At 41.4% G+C, this 19739-nt stretch overlaps 1 protein-coding gene across 1 annotated transcript in view; it reads left to right on the top strand.

Moving 5' to 3' along the window:
• Window positions 1-1010: 1010 nt before the first annotated feature.
• bahcc1b (BAH domain and coiled-coil containing 1b) overlaps window positions 1011-19739 on the top strand; it is a 57079-nt gene continuing 38350 nt past the window's right edge. Inside the window, 2 exon segments of the mRNA XM_028475501.1 lie at window positions 1011-1293; window positions 4041-4409. Of these exon segments, the coding sequence (XP_028331302.1) occupies window positions 4235-4409 (175 nt within the window). The 5' untranslated portion in view covers window positions 1011-1293; window positions 4041-4234.

Genomic DNA, 19739 nt, shown 5'->3' with positions numbered 1-19739 from the left:
GCCATGTTGTATTTAAAAAAAAAAAACAACTGCATGAATCTATTATCATTGAATCATCACTAATACAGCAAAAATTAAGTTGCAAATATTTATTGTACAAGTCTATGATTTGTAAATAAATTGTGAAATATATGGACAATTAAATTATTATATTGTGTCTTGATTTATACTTCTACTAATGTTTTTTTTTTTTTTCGGTCAATGTATTTATTGAAAACCTAACGTACGTAAAAATAGTGTCACTATTTAAATTATTTATGTTGACAGAAGCCATCCTTTTATGCTGACAATATGTGCACAAATAAAAACAACAAATTCTGCACAAATCATATCAATTGCAATAAATAAATAAATAAATGAACAAATATTTTATATATAGATAAATTATAAATTACTATAATTTGTTATAGTTTGTGCATGTGTTCATATCATAAAAGGCCTTGTGAATAATCTGAGTAAATTAAAAAATAATTTAGGAATAAATTTCGCAGCCAGTTTATTTTTTAGTATGTTCACTATAAATGCGCATTTTACCAAATGAGCATTAATAAAATATTGCAGGGTTTTAGCTCAGCTTTATATCCGTGGGATTACACCGAACGCAGACGGGTTTTTTTTTTTTTTTTGCTCTCGATCCTATCCTCGCTCATCAGCGCAGAGGGTTGCAAATCAAACGCCCGCCGTTTTGCTCAGCGGCTGTAGCAGCTCCCTGATTGGCTGAGGCCAGCCCGCCAATGACAGTGCGTGTTTACCGTCAAAGGGGGGCGGGTAGCGTTTCCATACGTGTGTGTGTGTGTGTGTGTGTGTGTGTGTGTGTGTGTGTGTGTGTGTGTGTGTGTGTGTGTGTGTGTGTGTGTGTGTGTGCGTGCGTGTGTGTGTGCGCGTGCGCGTGCATGAGGTTGGGTGGACGCGCAGGCCTATCGGTTTGAGAACGACAATGTGAAAGCGTGCCCGTGACGCGCCCCCCTCCACCTCCTCTCTCCACACACACACACACACACACACACACTCACACACACACACACACACACACACCCTCCTCTCGGCGTGTCTGAGTCTCGGGCTGCATGAACGAGTCTCGATTCACTACAAGCCTGAACTTCTACGATGCGTCCCTGCCATACCTCCATAGAGTGCGCAGCGCAGTCTGCATCAGCGGCAGCGGCAGCAGCAGCAGCAGCATAGGATGTAATCAATCCCACATGTTTCATCCCTGCGACTTGGATTTTCCACTTTGAACATTTTCTACTTTTTCCCCCTTCCATTCTGCTACACGGTGGATATAAGTTATCAGTAAGTAAGAGGATATTCTATCATTGACCATCTTTGTCTCTTCATCCAGCCTATTTATTTTGTTTCATGCTGATTTGACTTATTCTTATTTTTAGATTAGCTCGCTCTTCTTTGCTGCACATTCAAAGCCAGATCATTTACATTTGCAGATTATTCACGTTACAGCAGCAGAAACGCTGTGGATCTTTAAGCTTTAGTCTTTTAATTAGAAAAAAAAGGTTGCGTTTAGCTTATTCCAACTGTATCATCCTGTCCAAGCTGAACTGTGGTGTGTGTGTTTGTCAATTATTATTATTATTATTATTATTTTTAATGTATTTATTTTGACCCCTATTCACAGCCAAATTAATTTTGTGTGACTGTTGTATCCATCCTTACATTCTCACACATAGTTTGGTTAAAAAAAATAATAATAGTGATATTTTTTTATATATATATTTTTTTGTCAGTTTCCCATTGTGTGTGTGTGTGTGTATGTGTGTGTGTGCTGGAGAGGGGGAGGACGGTAGTGCTCTCTCGGTGTGAGGGCTGCGCAGACGCCGGGTTGTCTTCCTCTCAACCGGGGTTGCCTGTGCTGTGCAGTCGCCACCTGAATATCCGGATTTACTGCACACGTTACGCGTTGTGACTTTATTTTATAGCAAAATTTCCACCGGCAATGAGTCGACATCCTGTATTATGGTTTTTTACTGCTTTTATACTCATTATATTAGTAAGGAATGTGCGTTTGTGACTGTTGTGCACGTCTGCCCCCTCTCTCCCTCCCCAAAAAATAAAGCAAATTAGTCACATAGATATGCGAATTTCGGAAGTGTAAATTGCAATAGCAATTTACACTTTAGTATGGGGTTGTCGATAGTGTGACCCTTTACAGTGACGGGTGTGTGTGTTATGGACACACGCACACACACACACACACACACACACACACACACGCCGACCCAAATGCTCATTTTTTTTCTCCCTCTCCAACTATTACGCGCCGTGCGCTTTTACGCAGGATTTAAAAACCAGTATGGCTACTAACTGTGTCTCTCTCTCTCTTTCTCTGTTGACGCGCAACGTAAACACACAGAACTTGTGTTTATGAGGTGAAAATGTAAAAATGTATAGACAACTGTCAGAGCAGAGTGGTTTATGATTAATGTCCCGTATAGAAGAAGGGCCATTGTTTCTCACAGCTATAGAGAGAGCTATTTTTGTTGTTGTTGTTGTTGTTTCTCATCTTCATTTTCCTAAACCTTCATGGCCAAACTGGACCAGGCTAAAATCTCCTTCAAAGTAGAAAGAAAATTAAATTATTCATATGCACACTTATTTTGGAAAGCCCTATCAAGACAGCGTGAGCTACAATTATGAAAGAAGGAAGCATGCATGGGGAACTTTGAACGATCGCTATCCCAGAAAACCATTCCTAAAAGTTATGGGAGTCCAGAACATCAAGTCTCGTGTGCGTGTAGTTTAAATATCATTTGTTATTTTCTTTGCTCCCTTCCCTTTCTGGAAGGTGCGATACATGGACGTGCCATACATTGAAGGATGGACTCCCCATATGTGCATCACAGTCAGGCCTGTATCTAACAAAATGATAGAAACTCAATAATAGACTATTTCAATGTTTATTGCTTTCCTCTGTAGTGGGAAATAAATGTGATTTCATCTGTGTTGGTGATTACGATAGAAAAAACATATAAAAGGCCTGGACATGATGCATTGCGTTATATTGTCAGGAAATGGGGGGTGTTGCTTTCATTGATGCAACACCTTTAATGTTAATCCTGATTACAGTGGCACAAACTGTAAAAAGTCACATTGACGCTGATTTGGTGTGAGGAATGGAAAATGTTGGATTTATTTTATAGGAGATTTACAATGATTTAGATATAGATTTAAGACAATTAGGTTATTAAACGCTATAGCAGACTTGCGTTGCGTTTTTGTGACGTTCATTTTTATTCAGATGACAGTAAATTGCGTCTACTAAACAGTAATTATTAAAATAGTGAAAAATAAATGTCCTAACTTTAGGACATCACTGTGTGACTCATCGCCATACGGACTGTAAATCCCTGGTGCAGATGGCTCTCTCTCTCAATATTTTAACAGAAGAGCCCCGAGGTCCATCGAGCGGACCTTGTTGAGTCTTCTTTCAGCGAGAGCTTTTCTGTTTTTGTTTCTCCTTCTTCGTCCAACACAGTAACCTCTTGTTCTGTGTGTGCAGCATTGTATCTGTACCTGAGCCAAAGTGCTTCATCTCCCATTCTTAATGCTGATAAAAAGCTCTTCTGTTTGCATCGTGGTGGTGGTGGTGGTGGTGGTCACAGGATGAGGATGAGGAGGAGGGAGGTCATCTACTGGGGCCATCGATGATGTTACGTCACTTTTTTTCCCTTTTTTCTCCACAAGATAGAAGGACTCTACATTTACATGCAGGCTTTGTGAAATATATGATCGTATAGTAAATGTGAGCTTTAAAAAAATACATAAAATAAACGTGGCGTTTTTTATATATATATATATATATATATATATATATATATATAAATATAATTAAGGTTTCTACTTGTTTGTCCAATCATGAATAGTAACCGTGTGTGTGTGTGTGTGTGTGTGTGTGTGTGTGTGTGTGTGTGTGTGTGTGTGTGTGTGTGTGTGTGTGTGTGTGTGTGTGTGTGTGTGTGTGTGTGTGGTGTGTGAGATGATGATGATTGCCAGCGCTTTGACTTGTGTCCTGCTCTCTTTTGTAGGACATGACGGGGACTCAGTTTGTATCCAAAGCCAAAACTCCACTCAATGCGAGCGGAGCCCGAAGTTAATAAACGGGGATTATTATTATTCGCCTCTGGGTGGCTGAAACCTTCGGTACCTACGGATTCTTCTTCTTCTTCTTCATTTTTTTTTTTTAAACTCTGGATTTGGGATTTACCGTTTCTCTTCGGGGATGGAAAGCAGAGATTTTGCTCCTCCACACCACCACCTCCTGACTGAGCGGAGCGCCTTGGTTCACAGCGCCGCGTCTCGGATGGCGCCTGGCGGCCACGGCTCCGTGCAGCACCCGGCACACTTCCAGCCCGGGAAGTTCTACTCATCCCACCTCTCCATGGGTCCGCACTCAGGTCAGCGCTATGCAAAGCAACTCTTTCTTTCTTTTCTTTCAACACCATGAATGCATGACATTCGCGGCTTTAAGAAATGTCCTGTGCTCTCTTTTATCTGGAGCGTGTTTTTCAAATCGCAGCCGTTTGGAGACGCACTAGTTTGAGACCAAACTGACACATGAATTTATTATAGGCCTACATTTGGAATAACTTAAATAAATAGAATGTGTCTTTTTAGCCTCGTGATAAAAAAAAACTGAATATAAAACTATAAAGGAACAGAGCCATTTTTCACAAATTAGATCAGGGGTGTCAAACTCATTTTAGTTCAGGGGCCTAATAAAAACCAGTTAAACATCAACTGGGCCGTAGATTTTTTAAGGTGGGGAAATAAGAACAACTTTAACATGATTGTGCCCTAGTTTTCAATATCAGTTCAATTCACTTAAAAAAAATTCTTTATATATATTTCTATACATATTTATAGTTATACATTTTCGTGTAGTTTTGTGGAATTGTTCGTGAGAAATTCCAAGATTTGTAGAAAATTGTGGATTTTTCCCACAATTTGTAGTTAAAAATAACTGCATTCATGTGACATAAACAAAGGAAAAATGCAAGCCCTTGAAAATATTGTGGAGTTAGTGAATTTGAGATATCTACAACTGGATTATTTGGTAATTCACAAATAATTCACGTTTTCTCTGTCATTTTGTACTTTCTCCTGCGGTCCGGATTGGATGCTCTAGAGGGCCGGATTTAGCCCCCGTGCCTTAAGTTTGACACATGTGCATTAGATCAACTTAAATTCATAACACAGGCCCCGCTCACTTCTTTATACCCAGATTTTAAATCTTTTGGGAATTTTAAAATTGCAATCCGCAGATTTATTTGATTTGATCAACCATGGGATTATTTTCCAAAAGCATAATCTTGTTATAGATTTATATAGTTTCATCAACTACATAATCGTTGTCATTGGATTTAATTAATTACCACTGGGTAATTCTACCCATTTATATTTCCCATTAAAATATGAATGAAAGCTTTTAGCTGAGCCAGTCTCAAAGCACTGGCTCCAGGAGGACGGTATACTGGTGCTGCTGCTGATGGGTTGGGGTTCATGCTGGTTTCAAACTGGGGGTCACTGTGGTGAGGGGTGGAGGGGAGCCTCTGCGGGTAATTCCACAAAATCCGGTTTCTATATTGAGCGGAGACGTGACGGGGTGCGAATGGGTTGACAGTGCATGCATTAGATTTAACAAGTAGCTTTGGTATCCTGTCTCAATAGGGGAGGTGTGTGTGTGAGTGTGTGTGTGTATGTGAGAGTGTGAGTGTGTGTGTGTGTGAGAATAGTTCCTCATAAGTGTAAACACACTAAACTAAAAGAAGAAATGTGATGGTTTACTGAAGGTGATCTGGTCCATACGTATACATACTTATACATATACTTATTTCTTTTTTTATTTATTTAAATACATATGGTCCATTGTGAAGGTGCCTCTCTCTCTAAATACTGTTCAGCAAACAGACACAGATTTATAACTTTCATAAACATAATTACTTCCACATTTTTAGCAGCGATTTAAAATGAAACATTACAATTATTAGATTTTGGTTTAAGACTTTTATTTAAAATGACTGAATCATTTGTGTAGCGTGCTTTATTCATTCCATTTGTATTATTAGAGCTCTAATTGTGTAATGGTGGCAGAAATGCTACATACTTCATATCAAATTCTTAACAGATGTAGTAGATTACATAAATGCAGTAAAGCAAGGTTTGCAGCTGCCATAAATTAACAGCATTATTATTATTATTATTGATAATAATAAAAAAAAATCATTATTTATGTCATGGTCATTTGAACATGTATAGAATAAGTTAACTAATATAGTATTTAAAATTCTAAAAGAAACAAAACATATATAAAGTTATTTGGGATTTTAAAAAATATATTTATTCACAGTTTTACCAGTAAACAAAAATTTAATTTAGGCTGCATGATAATTTCTTATTGACGTTTTTGGATCATTGTGTAATTTGTATTATTGTGACGATGACTGAATAATTGCTTATATTTCAGAACAGGGGATGGATATATATATATATATATATATATATATATATAGTAAATAAAATGGCTCATGTATCCCATTGAGGTGATTTTATTTTGAAACTCCTCACCTTTGTGTATTGTAGGAGGTCATTGAGCGTTGGTTTTGTCAATTTCATGCTTTTATAGTTTGTTATACTTGTTGAAGTTAATTAATATAACTAAATTATTAGATGCATGTTGCATATATGACATAGATGTTGCTTAATATAAATAAATATACATATTCTTCTACACTGTTGACAGAAACACACAAGCGACCTTTTAAACAGCACTTTCACTGATGTTACTGCTGGCTGACATGCATTAAGGTCCAATTCAAAACGATTCTGTAATGTTTAAGTGAGGGAATATAGGCATAGCAATGCAGAGTGATAATGCTATTGAAATATATTCAAGAGGGCCTCTCACTGGGTCTCAAGGTGCATGACACTGTATTGAGATTCTAGATATCCAAGCTCTCCATGCATGCCTCTTATGGGGTTTTGACTGACATGATAGGCATAGAGGATTGTTGTTTTGGGTTGGGGGTTGGGGTGTGTGTGTGTGTTTGCAGGGAGGTTAGGATGGGGGTTTACCTTTGTCCTTGCCCCCCTTAGAGATTCAGAGAGCTGTGTGCTTGGCCCAAGGCTTCGGCACAGGGGGTTGATATAATGTGGAGTAGGCCACATCAGAGCGGGGCAGGAGTGAGGGTTATGACAGGGTTTTGTTTCAGATCTTTTTTTTTTTACACGCACACACTTTTAGAGCTGACACACTTTTTTTTTACAGTCCCACACCAACAAAACCGAGTGTATCACTTACAAAAATAATTCTTTCTCTTCCTGTTTTTTTTTTTTTTTTTTTTTTTTCACCACGTCCGAGAAAACCAGCAATCCATCATTTTGCCGGAGCCTCTTATTTAGATCAGCGTGGCGTCTGATTGAATATGGTCACACTTGACATGGCGATGGAATGACAGACGCATACCAACGCCACAAGAATCAACCCTCCCCCCCCCCATTTGATAAAACCATGACACACAGGTGTTTAGATTTCTGATAAGAGCAATGAGAAAGCCTTTGTGTCTGTCTGTCTTTCTTTCTCCCCCCCAATCCCCCCCTTCCCTGTTCGCCCCTGGGCAGTAGTTGTGCAAATGTGTGGTTACCCGTGCGTGCGTGAGTGTGTGTGTGTGATTAGGGTTAGGTTTAGCCTGCAGTAGCACAGGTGTGCAGCATTAAGGAGGGCGTGGTGCAGTGCTTGTCATTGAACAGGTGTGTTACTTCCCAGACAGCAGACGGTTTTTGTTTACATGGTTGTGTACGTGAGTGAGTGTGTGACCTAGTAATGAAAACAGAAAGAGTTTATGTTCATGTTGTGTTTGGACACACGCATATACACACACACACACACACACACACACACACACACACGACTTCTCACACAAATTCAGATTTGGAACATTCTTTTGTTGTTTTGTGTTTGTAACACTACATTGTAATAATCTCTTCTTATAAGAACATTCTCTCCATATTTTTTTTTTGTTTTAATACTTCCTTTATTGTCCTTTAATAATTTCTCCATTTATCTCGACTGGTTTAGTCTTGTTTGCCAAGCTCGAAGATCTTACAGTTGAATTCTTATCTTTACCATGAATCGCTGTCGCTGCATGTGTGTTACATGTAGCCACCCTGCACATTCATCATGATCTGTCGTATATCTTCTGCCTCTTGTAAGTTTTCTTTCAACAGAAGCTTTGATCGGCACAGATGAGACACAACCCCCTTAACCCACCAATCAGCACACACCTTCACCTAAAAACAACTTGCATTGGAATGCCAGATAGTGTATTATTTTATTTTGGAGGGGAAGCTACAGACGGCAGTGGTTTGGGTAGAAGTATGAGGCATTAGTGAGTGAGTGAATGAACAGGGTGTTTATTATGTCTAAAGCTAAGGGTGAAGAAATGCCCTGCATTGCTAGAAATAGACAGGGGACAGGATAGAAAACATTGATGGATGGACTAGAGAAGAAGAAGGAGGAGGAGGAGGAGGCGCAGACTGGGGTGGAGGAGGTGGTGGGTAAGGATGGAGCCGAGGGATTAGATAGGCTGAATGTTTCCACCTGGTTGGTAATCCAGTCAGATTACCACCGCCTGACAGCATCTAGCATCTACTGGCCGTCATCGCCGACTTCTTAGCATGGAGTCTTCTTTTCCCCTCCGGAGCGTGAGTGAGTGAAAGCAAGAGAGAGGAGACGATTCTCTGTCTGGTTGTGTGTGTGTGTGTGTGTGTGTGTGTGTGTGTTTCATGAATCAGCAGCAGCGTAGCCTGAGTGAGTGGGTCTCGCTCTCTCTCACCTAACCAAACGTTACCCGGGTTCCCTTAGGGCACGTCTTATGGTGCAGTGTGCAAGACGACCCCCTGTGAGGAGGGACAGCTGGCTGCAGCCTGGAATCTAGTACCTGAATATATACGTTTTTCATACGAACCACCACACAGTCGATATATAATAATAACAATCATGCATCAAGTTTATATCGCACTTTTTGGGGACTCAAAGCCACTTTACAGAATACAGAAAAATAAAGAAATAACAATGAAAGTAAAAGAAAGGTTAAGGAAAAGAAAGTTTGAACAGGAGTGTTTTAAAGTTCTATAATGAGTCTGTGTTCTTGATGGGTTGTGGGAGTGAGTTCCAGAGGGTGGAGGCGGCAGCGGCAAAGGCTCGGTCCCCCAAGGTTCGGTGCTTAGTGCGGGTAATGGGTGTGAGGAGGTTGGCGTAGGCAGAGCGGAGGTGGTGGGTGGGACAGTGTTGTTGGAGGAGGTTGGTGATGGTGAGGTAGGGAGGGGCTAGGTTATATGTTCCCATATGGAGGCTGAGGACTAGAGAGATAACTCCAAAGGATAACATGGTCAGTGACTGTCTCAGCCAAACACCAGACAAGGACATGGTAGTATGAGAGCAAGCAATATCAAGAGAGCAACCACTACATAGAACATACCATCGTCAGATAGAAGCACAAGAACAAGCACTGAGAGCCATAGAGGCCTGGGTCCACCATAGCAAATGAGAGCCAAGCCTCTGAGATGGTCCAGCACATAGCGACAGAGTGTAAGAGGCCGGCAGTGTCCGCTTACATGGAAACGCACAACCAAGTGGCTGAGATAGTCTACAGGAACATCTGTAACCAGTACAGACTGGAAGCTCCCAAGTCCCAATGGGACTCACCACCAAAGGGGGTTGAGAACAACACGGCTAAGATCCTGTGGGACTTCAGCTTCCAGATTGACAAACAGCTGCAGGCTAACCGAGTGGACATAGAGGTGGTTGACAAACACCAGCAGAGGGCAGTGGTCAGAGATGTGGTGATACCAGCAGACTGCAACATCCGCAAGAAGAAACACAAGAAAGTGGAAAAGTACCATGGGTTCAAAGAACAACTGGAGCAGATGTTGGAGGTCAAAGCCCACGTGGTCCCCGTGGTAGTAGGAGCACCCAGGGCTGTGAGCCCCAAACTGGGAGAGTGGCTCCAACAGATTCCAGGAACAACATCTGAAGTCTCAGTCCAGAAGTGTGCAGTGATATAACAGCTATATATGGATAGATATGTGTGTTTACATAGCAGAATCAGATTCAGAAAGGTTTTTATTTGTCAAGTACAGTTTAAAACAGCACAAGGAATTTAACTTGGCAGTTGGTGCGAAGAACAAAAAACAAAAAAAACAAACCAGGAACAGTAATAATAAATATGAAGGATAAAGGATAAATATATATATATATATAATTGTACTCCACCGTATGGGAACTATTAATACATCGGTAAATGGAGTGTTTTTGACATTATTTCGAATGGTATGCATATATCTGATGGGACAAGCCTGTTGTAACATTGTTTTCTACATATAAGATCAATTATGCTGCAAAGGAAAACAAATCACTGTAACTGTCTTACTAAAATGTATTATTATTAAAAGCCATTATTCATTACGTGGGGCTTTTAAAATCATTAAAACCCTTCCTGTTACAAGATAAACCATTCTGTGTGCTTTAATATTTCCAGCAAACCAAAGTTTGAATGCATCTAATTCCCCTGATCGTGGTTTTAGGGGCTTAACAGGTCACACTGATAGGAGGATGTAAACACAACAGATGATGTGAAATCTTTTAGATAATGATGTTGTTCTTTTTTTATGGGACACTCATTGTGAATTATTTTCCTCTGTGACAGAAAGACTTAGTTCCAACTCTCATCCGACACGAGAACAGCTGCTTATTGTCGGCAGCAGTGATTTGAAGGGGGGCATTTGGTTGCGACATCTCCAGGGTGTGAACACACACCACCATCTGATGACTTGGCATGTGAATGGAAAGCACCAGACTTCCTCTCTCTCTCTCTCTCTCTCTCTCTCTCTCTCTCTCGCTTTCTCTTCTCATTTCGCTTCTTCTTCTGTCCCTCACTGGTCAGACCTCCACTTCCCCATCCTCCTCCATCCCTCTCTGCCCACATGCTCTCTTACCACGCTTCCTGCTCTCCTCCTGCCTCTTTCACTTCTCCTTCACTCTTGCATTTGCTCCTTTCAGCTTTTGGAGTGGTGCTTCAGCCTTTCTCTCCTCCCCTCTCTCCTCCTCTCTGTCATGTTCCTTCCCAGTCTTCCCTTTCCCCTATGCGCTCTCCTTGTTTTTCAATCGATCCCCCCCCCCCCCCCCCACACACCACCCCTTGTATCTATCTCCCATCTCTGTCTAACTCACACCACACACCCATTGCCTCGGTGCATTGTGCAGACCAGCTTTCCTCTCTCTATACACTTCTCTTATTTCTGGCTCAGTTTCAGCCACCTTGCTCTCCTTTTCCACATTGTCTCATTTGTTTTTATACCTTATCGTTACTTACCACCACTCAGGCCGGTTGTTAACGGCCTCATCCCGGTGTTGCTCGGCTTACAGTCAACTAACTGAATCGAGACAATTGGAGGATTTGGCAAGAGAGAGTGAGAGCTCAGCGAGCTGCCTTTGAAGTCAAAGAAACGAGAGAAAAATGACATTTTTAACAGGCCTCAGAATAAAGGTTTAAACAACTCCGTAGGAGGAGGGATGCTGCGTGCGTGCTAAATTTAAAACATTTTTACATTTTTTTATTTGAGGGGAATGAAGCTGTTATTGATGACACGACAAAAGTCCCAAGACATGTGGAAAAGAAGTGTGTATATATCCGTCTATTAGAGCTGGGCAATATATCGTGATTCAAGATATATTGAGTTTTCTATTTTGGCGAGAGAAAATCACCTATTTCGAGATATATCAATTTTTTTTTAACTTTTTTTTTATTTATACAATCACACGGTACAAATCACATCATATAAGTATTTAATATTATTTAGTATATTTCTGACATACACATTTAATAGCTCATTTTGTATTAAAATACTGGTTTTAAGAGTCGCTGCTTTGGCTACTTCTCAGAACAGCATGAAAATCACAGTTAGCTGATAACTGAGTGCGTCCTAACCCAGACCTTCATTTAAACAAGCCACACTACAGAACTCACTCACACGTGCTGTCTCTTAGATAAGAAACAGACTAAAGTGGAACATAATGATTAGCTGTTTGCTCATAAAGAAGGTGTCTGTGTGGCATTTTTCAGCAGCAAATTTAATCCAGAATTGTCTTTCTGGTCAGACTTTGTTGAGTTAAAAACATTGAGATATATATCGTATATCACCATTTTGAGTAAAAATATCAAGATATGAATTTTGGTCCATATCGCCCAGCCCAACCATCTATTCTGTCCTTTCTTTTGTATTGCTTTTCTTTTCTTTGGAGGGATTAAGACAATTCCCTGTCCACGCAACAGGGGCGGGAGGTGACATCACTTAATGGGGATATACAGACATGATGTCACAGGCCCCCCCACAGGTCTGCACGGCTTGAAAACACTCTACAAAATTAAGGTGGCGCAACCAAGGCAACCCTTATCTCCAGCGTCACCTGAGACATCTCAGGGTCACATTTATGCCTGACTCATCGTTACTCGAGCTGACCGGGGCTTTTTGTTTTCCTCAGCTGTCCTGTTTTGGTTTCTCTCCTCGATTCATTTCAGCTCTGTTTGGCTCATTCGTATTGTAATGGTCTCCATTCAGGCGGGTCTGTGTCCAGTTTGTTTTGCTGTCAGGGCTTTTAGATGGATGGAGGCGGCTGTAGGTTCATCTGGAGGTGAGGGTAAAGAAGAAGAAGGCATGCAGGGACTTCCTCCAGAAAGCACGGCCCTTCACACTGCTGCTGCACACACTCACTGACTGACCATTCTGGATATAGTGTGAGAGGCAGCTAATGGGAAATAGGGGGAAATGGCTGTATACGTGTGCATGGGAGCAAAGGGGGGGGGGGACGGGTACGGAAAAGAGAGAAGCAGCTGCGTGGAACAGCGTGGATCGTTACACAGTGACACACATGAAAGCATTAAGTATATTCAGGAGGCTTTGTTGAATATACATGGAGCAGTATGTGTGTGTGTGTGTGTGTATGTATGTGTGTGTGTGTGTGTGCAAGAGTGAGAGAGAGAGAGAGAACCTTCTCTCACTCTTCTTTCTGAGAGTAGTAAGAAAAATAGAGAGAGAGAGAGAGAAAACACAAAGATCTGTCATCAGTCATTCATGGCTAATCAGTCTCGTGGGACATGCACACACTACACACACACTACACACACTCACACACACTCACACACACTCGGTGCCAAGGTCCTAATCCTACTGGGACTGCTCGTGCCTCTGTGTGTGCCTGTCTAAATTTTGGATTCAGGCTGATTAGAAGCAAACTCTCTCATTTCACATCTCTGTCTCTCTACCTCCACCATCTTTCTCCCTCCTTCCGTCTCTCACCGTCTCCTTCTTTGATTGCATGATAAAGTGTTTTTTCTCACTCCCTTGTCTCTTTAATAACCTCCTACTGTCTTCCCGACTCGTTTTGATGTGTGTTTTTGTAATGTTCCCGAAGCATGTGTGCATGCATAATATAAGGACTTATTTCTGTGAGTGAACGTGCACTTACGTATGCTTTTTGTGTGTGTGTGTGTGCTCACTCCTGTCTGATTAAGCATTGTTTATGCGTGTCGGTGCTTCATTAGAACCTCTGTGTGATCTTTGTGTTTTCTCATTTCCTTCAGTGCTTGTTCTTGCTCTATTATTTTTTTTCAAAGCAAATTTTCTTTGCGGCGGCAAAACACGGAGCATGAAAGAATTAAAATGTTTGGAATTTACATGAAAGGTTGACGCTAATCATCGTAAAGCGTGTTTTGATCAGAATCGAAGAATTTGCCTTTGCACCTTGACATATTTGATGATGCGCTAACATTTAACCTGAAGACAATCCTCCCACAGGGTAAAATATATACACAATATGTACAGTACAAATGTAGTTCATTAACAAAGCTTATGCTAAAGGTTTTAAGACTTAATAGAGGACTTATAATCGAGTGCTTTTAAAATTTGTGACATCAATGAATATATATAAAAAAGAACTAACCGTCATTTAACATTTAGTTACAATAATATGAAAAAAAAAAACAATACAACTAATACAAATACAAACGTTACTACTACAAATAACAATATTAATAATACAAATCTAGTTTTTCCTTTGGTTAATTTGACCATTTTCACCTTAAAAATTATTCAAACTCATCTACGTGGAAAACAGGATGATTTGAACCTCAAAGGAAGAAATATTTATTCTCTGTTTTTTCTCACTGACTTTTGTTATAAGAAGGAGGAATCGTAAAGACCACAGGCATCTACTGTATTTACTTCATCATTTTATCTGTCAAACTGTGTTGTATGCCACCCTTTGTAAACTTAAAAATAAAGAATTAAAAATGAAAAAAAAAAAATATTCAAAGAATTCTCCAAAAAAGCTGCTGATTGTACAGATTCCCAATGAAAGGATGCTTTCGCTCTCGTCCTCATGCTTGTGTTTGCCAACCTGACATCCTTCACACAGCAATGCTGGAATTCCCCGTAGACCTATTATCATCACGCTGTCTTGCCAAGTTATAATGCATTTATAATATGAAGGAAAAAATTGTAAAACAAATAATGAAATAAAAATAAAAGTGGAATTACCCTAAGTTCTGATCATTTAAAAAATAAATAAAAACACTTTAAGATACGTTAAAATGAAAAGCAGCTGCTTTTCCATCATCATCATCTTGATTTTCATTCTCCTCCTTGTATATTTTCGTTTTCTTCTTCGTCTTCATCTTCTTCATTTCCTCTGTGCAGATCTCTGCAATAATCTTTTATTCCTGTGTAAATATTACAGCAATGAGAATATAAAGAATGGGAAAACGACGCTGAAATAAGGTCATGCTGGGTTATTCTCACCTGCGTTCCTTCCTCGGCTCTGTCTCGCTCTTTCAGGCTCCCTCACCCCTTGCACCCCCCTTCCATCCCACCCTCCCTCGTCGCCTGATTCTCGTGTTTGCTGTCTGCTGATCCCACTCCTCTCTCTTGTTCAGTCTCTGTCTCCCTCTTTCTCTCTAACAAACATGGTATTTCTGACACCCACACACACACAGCCATGAGTGTACTCGCACACACACACACACACAATGACACCTGCACGTTGAGTCGTCGAGGGTATAATTTAAGTAAAGTGCTTCTCTAAGATCCTCAACCCCTCAGCTCATGATGATGGACTCTCGTCAGCGACAGACTGAAAAAGTCCCACAGACGGCTCCAAACAGCGCTTTTCTGTAATCATGAGAAATTTGAGCCCAGTGAGGAAATTCACATCTTTCCGGGCCACAAGGGTCAGCAGAGACTTGAGCAGGCTGCAGGTTTTCATCGTGTGCCTTGCCAAAGAGGACCTCGGTATAGGATGCACTGCATGTTCTCCTTTGCTTGTTAACGGTTGCCTCACTCTTTGCTGCAGCTGCTGCCTCTGCATGGCATGCTTTTGGTGCGTAGGTGTGTTTGTTTTCAGTGGAGTTTGAGCTAACTTTGGTTGAAGCAGCAGTGAGTTGCTGCAGCGCTGCTCCAAATCTGTATCCTCAAACAAAAAACAGCTTCAAATGTTGTGTTTTGGTAATTATCGAGGTACATAAAAAAATGTTTGACACACTTGATACATTGCTGGGATGTACAATTCAGAAAAGGGTTTTCAGCACTCACACACTAATTGAAAAGCACAATTTTGAATTCATATACTTTTTGTCAGGGATGGTTCTTCTAGCAGTTGATGAATGTACTTCCAGCACATCTTTGGCCTCTTGTTCTCAATTTCAATATGCTACTTTTCTCAGAAATTTATACCATGCTTGACAGCTAGTGATCTGACTGCTTTTGGGTTGTGTATGACTTGATTTTCTTTAAATAAGGCACTTGTTGCTAATGTGTAGCCCTCCCTCTAACTCCAGTTCTCCACATCGATCTGGGTCTGTGCCAGGTGAATCCTTTCGGAACCAGTTTCAGAACCTGATTGGGCGAAGCACCTGTCCACTGTGACTTGTTTTAGCCAATCACACGGCAGAGACGCCGCTATGGCTACAACAACAACAAGGCTCCGCTGGTTGAAAACATACGTCTTTAACGCCTCTCGCTGTTGCTCTCTCAAAAAGGAAATGCTGGTTTCTTCTAAAACTGACTTTATAGCAGCTTCCACACGTTGGTCCTCCTGCGTCGACATCTTTCTGTTTTGATTCGGAGCTATGCTAATAGCGGTAGCCCAGCTAGTTCCTCTCCCAGCATGCGCCAGTTTTGCTTTTTGACGATTCTGCCTTCGTCGATATCCCGCCCTAAACCACAACACTGCTTCATGATTGGTTCGAACCGGTTTGGTTTGCTTACAGAAGGTAAGGGCTGGAGCAGCACAAGATGGATTCTGGTGTTTGTGAACACTAGGAGAATCCATCTTGCAGTCAAGGTTAACTTGTTGCAAATTCAGAGTTAAAACTACCACCAATATACATTTTTTATTAGATGCAATCATAGTGTTTGCCTCATAGATCAATGAATTGAACATTACTTACCTCAAAAAGAAAGGAAAAAGGTTAAAATTGCTGCTTGTGAAAGTTTGTTTGCATCTCCAACGTAAACTCTTCATTTGTTGACATTTCCGTGCGTTGCATTGTGGGATGCGGAGTCCCGTAGACAGATACGTAGATGTGTTTTTACTTCATTCTTACATCATTTCTTGTATTTCTTCACCAGACAAGGACGACAGTGACTTGCTTTGCATCATTTTTGTTCAACTTTGTTCCAGGTATTGCCTTTTATGCACGTGTCTCTGGGACTCCACCACAAAAAGTGTTTAAGATGAAAACAAACTTTTTAAAAAACAATTTACTTTTTTTCCCACAAATGATTCAAACACTATGATTTGATCTAATCAGAAATTATCGCGGTGGCAGCTTTAAGCTAAACTAGAAAAGCACAGCTACATTTTAAGGTGCCTGAGCTGAGTTTTTACTCAGTTATAAGGAACTCCCTCCCATCACAAAAGCTAATTGCTACTATAAAATGTTGAGTATTCCAGCAGCTGATTGTTTAGGACGTATTGGGAGAAATACTAACCCAATAAGTTCAAAGTCTTCATATTTTATGGAGGTGTCCGGTTCAAACTATTTTTGTAATCAGGATGCTGTTAATGAGTTACAGGAACTGGCTATATAACGCATAGTATGTTTATTAGTGATCGTGTCCAATCTGCCATGTATTGTAATATATTAACCGCCATATAATAGATGTTGATAAGCGGTCAACTTTGAGTTTGAACATTAGCAGATCACATTACTCATAACGAACGGTCGTCGAGGTCACGGGGAATCTGGTAAACTTGGGTTACTTGACATTTCCTCAAAGCGGATTTGCCTTTACAAGGCCTCAGCGCTGACGAAGCATCTTGGAGGGGAAGTGAAATGTCTTCAAGTTGAGCTCAAAGCGACTTGCCTTGAATAAGTTTGTCATGTTCACATGTGCGCCTACCTGCTCGTCTCTGTTTCAGCTTTGTTCTCCGCGCACGGTGACGTGGTTCGTCTTAGCCTCACTTTGTGCTCTTCCTGGTGTCTTGATCCCTAAGTGTATTTCATCCAGCGGCAAGCGCAGACATCTTCAACTCATTATGTGTGTGTGTACTGAGGTCCTAAATGGACCACGAAGGCGTGGCCCAAGTATGTGAAACCAAATGACAACCAGAATCAGCTTTTTCACTCTTTAAAAGTGCTGCCATGCCGGAAGTGGAAGTGCTGCCAACACAAACACATTCCGACACACGTAGACCCAAAGCGCGTGCACACACTAAAGTACGACGGAATTGCATTATTGACCTTCACCGCAGGCTTTCCTGAAAGATCAGCCACCGTATGCTTTTAATTTGAAAGGCTATGTCTGTGTGCATGTGTGTGTGTGTGTGTCTGTGTCCCATTATGACCCATACAGAAGAGTCGGTCTCATATGACTTCAATACATTCCCCTGTTTTCTTTGGTGAAACATGGAAAAACCAACTCGGACAGTGCCCCACCTCCACCCTTCCTGTTTCCTAAGGATCTCTCCTGTTGTGAGTTCCTGCTCTCCCTGACCATATATGGCCCTTCCTCCTGTTGTGAGTGGGTGGGCGTGGAGCATCCAAGAAGTTTGCGGTCAAACAGGGAAACATTTTACTTTTCACTCTGTTTCTGAGTGCATCTAATTTGCAACGTTGGACCTGAGGAGCTGAAATGCCAAGGAGCATTTTTCTTTTCTTTTTTTTTTTGAAGTGGGTCTTTTTGAGCAGATGAAATGTGTCGCAATTTTGTCTTCTCGTTTCATTTGGTTCCTTTTGCTTTACGTTTGGTGTTGATTCTCAGGAAGTAACAGCGAGCGGATGATGTGACGTTTGGCATCCGTGTTGGCTTTTGATGTAGTAAATGCACACGTGTAGGTGCAGAGAGATTAGGATGTTGCTACAGTGGTGGTGTGCATGCTGCTAGCAGAGCTCTGTGTGTGTGCGTGTGTGTGTGTGTGCATGTGTGTGTGTGTGTGTTGTTTGGATGGCGAGGTTGTACTCTGAAGCTGGAGAGTCATGTTTTGAGCAACGTCGTTCATAGTCTGCTGATTTATGCACCTCACAGGGAAATCTCTCATTTGTAGCTCTTTCATCTCATTTTCACCCTCCTCTCTCTCTCTCTCTCCCTCTCTCTCTCTCTCTCTCTCTCTCTCTCTCTCTCCTCTCCACTCTGTCCTCTCTCTTCTTCCTTCCCGCCGTAATGTGATTCACCACAGTTGCTTGTCCCAGGCGACATGCCACGCATTGCTTGCGACGCACACCCTGCTCTCTAACATGAATGAGTCAAGAGGAATCGTTGATGAATAATAAGATGGAGCAGAAGGAAAATGTTTTCTGAATCTGGTCGACCTAAAGAAGTCCTGTTTTTTTAGCCATTTTCTTCCCCGAACGCATTCTTTGAAAGCACAGCTCACACACATTGAATGTGTCTGTGTCCCCTGCAATAATGCTTTCATGGACCTTTGTGTGTGTGCGTGTGTGTGTGCGCGCATGTGTGTGTGTGTGTGTGTGTGTGTGTGTGTGTGTGTGTGTGTGTGTGTGTGTGTGTGTGTGTGTGTGTGTGTGTGTGTGTGTGTGTGTGTGCCTTGTTTGTGTAGCTCTGTCACTTGTGCAATTCTTCAGTGTCAAAACAGATCAGAAAGGTCTGGTTTGTCTCGTGCCCCTAAACACACACACACACACACACACACAGCCATGCACGTGCACACACACACACACACACACACACAGCCATGCCCAACCTGACACATGTGCACGCAAGCACACGCCGTCTCAAGGCTCAGTGCCAAAGCTGCTTGATAGTTGGAGGCTTATGAATGGGTCGAACTGACGAGAGGTTGCCAAGTGTACGGCAATAAGCGTAACAGCCAGGCTAACGAGAGTCAAAACCTCTGAGACACACGCGCACACACACACACACACACACACACACACACAAACTGTTCAGTGTATCAGTGTGAGCACAGCGGCTTTAGTTAATTGGCAATTGTGACAATAGGACACAAGAGGATATCGATCTCCAATTGGATCCATATTGATTTAACTCATCATGCTTCCAGGTGTGTGTGTGTGTGTGTGTGTGTGTGTGTGTGTGTGTGTGTGTGTGTATTGATTAGCGTCCACCCCAACCAGTGTGGATTCAGATGTGTCTGTTTCTCACTTTTCTTGAACTCAGTCTGCCTATTGTTGGGGGTGACATTTTTTTTTTTT

This window comes from Gouania willdenowi, chromosome 19 (assembly GCF_900634775.1).
Source record: "Gouania willdenowi chromosome 19, fGouWil2.1, whole genome shotgun sequence".
NCBI lineage: Eukaryota > Metazoa > Chordata > Actinopteri > Blenniiformes > Gobiesocidae > Gouania > Gouania willdenowi.
The sequence above is the reverse complement of the archived record's forward strand: the minus strand, read 5'-3'. Positions and strand labels throughout refer to the sequence as shown.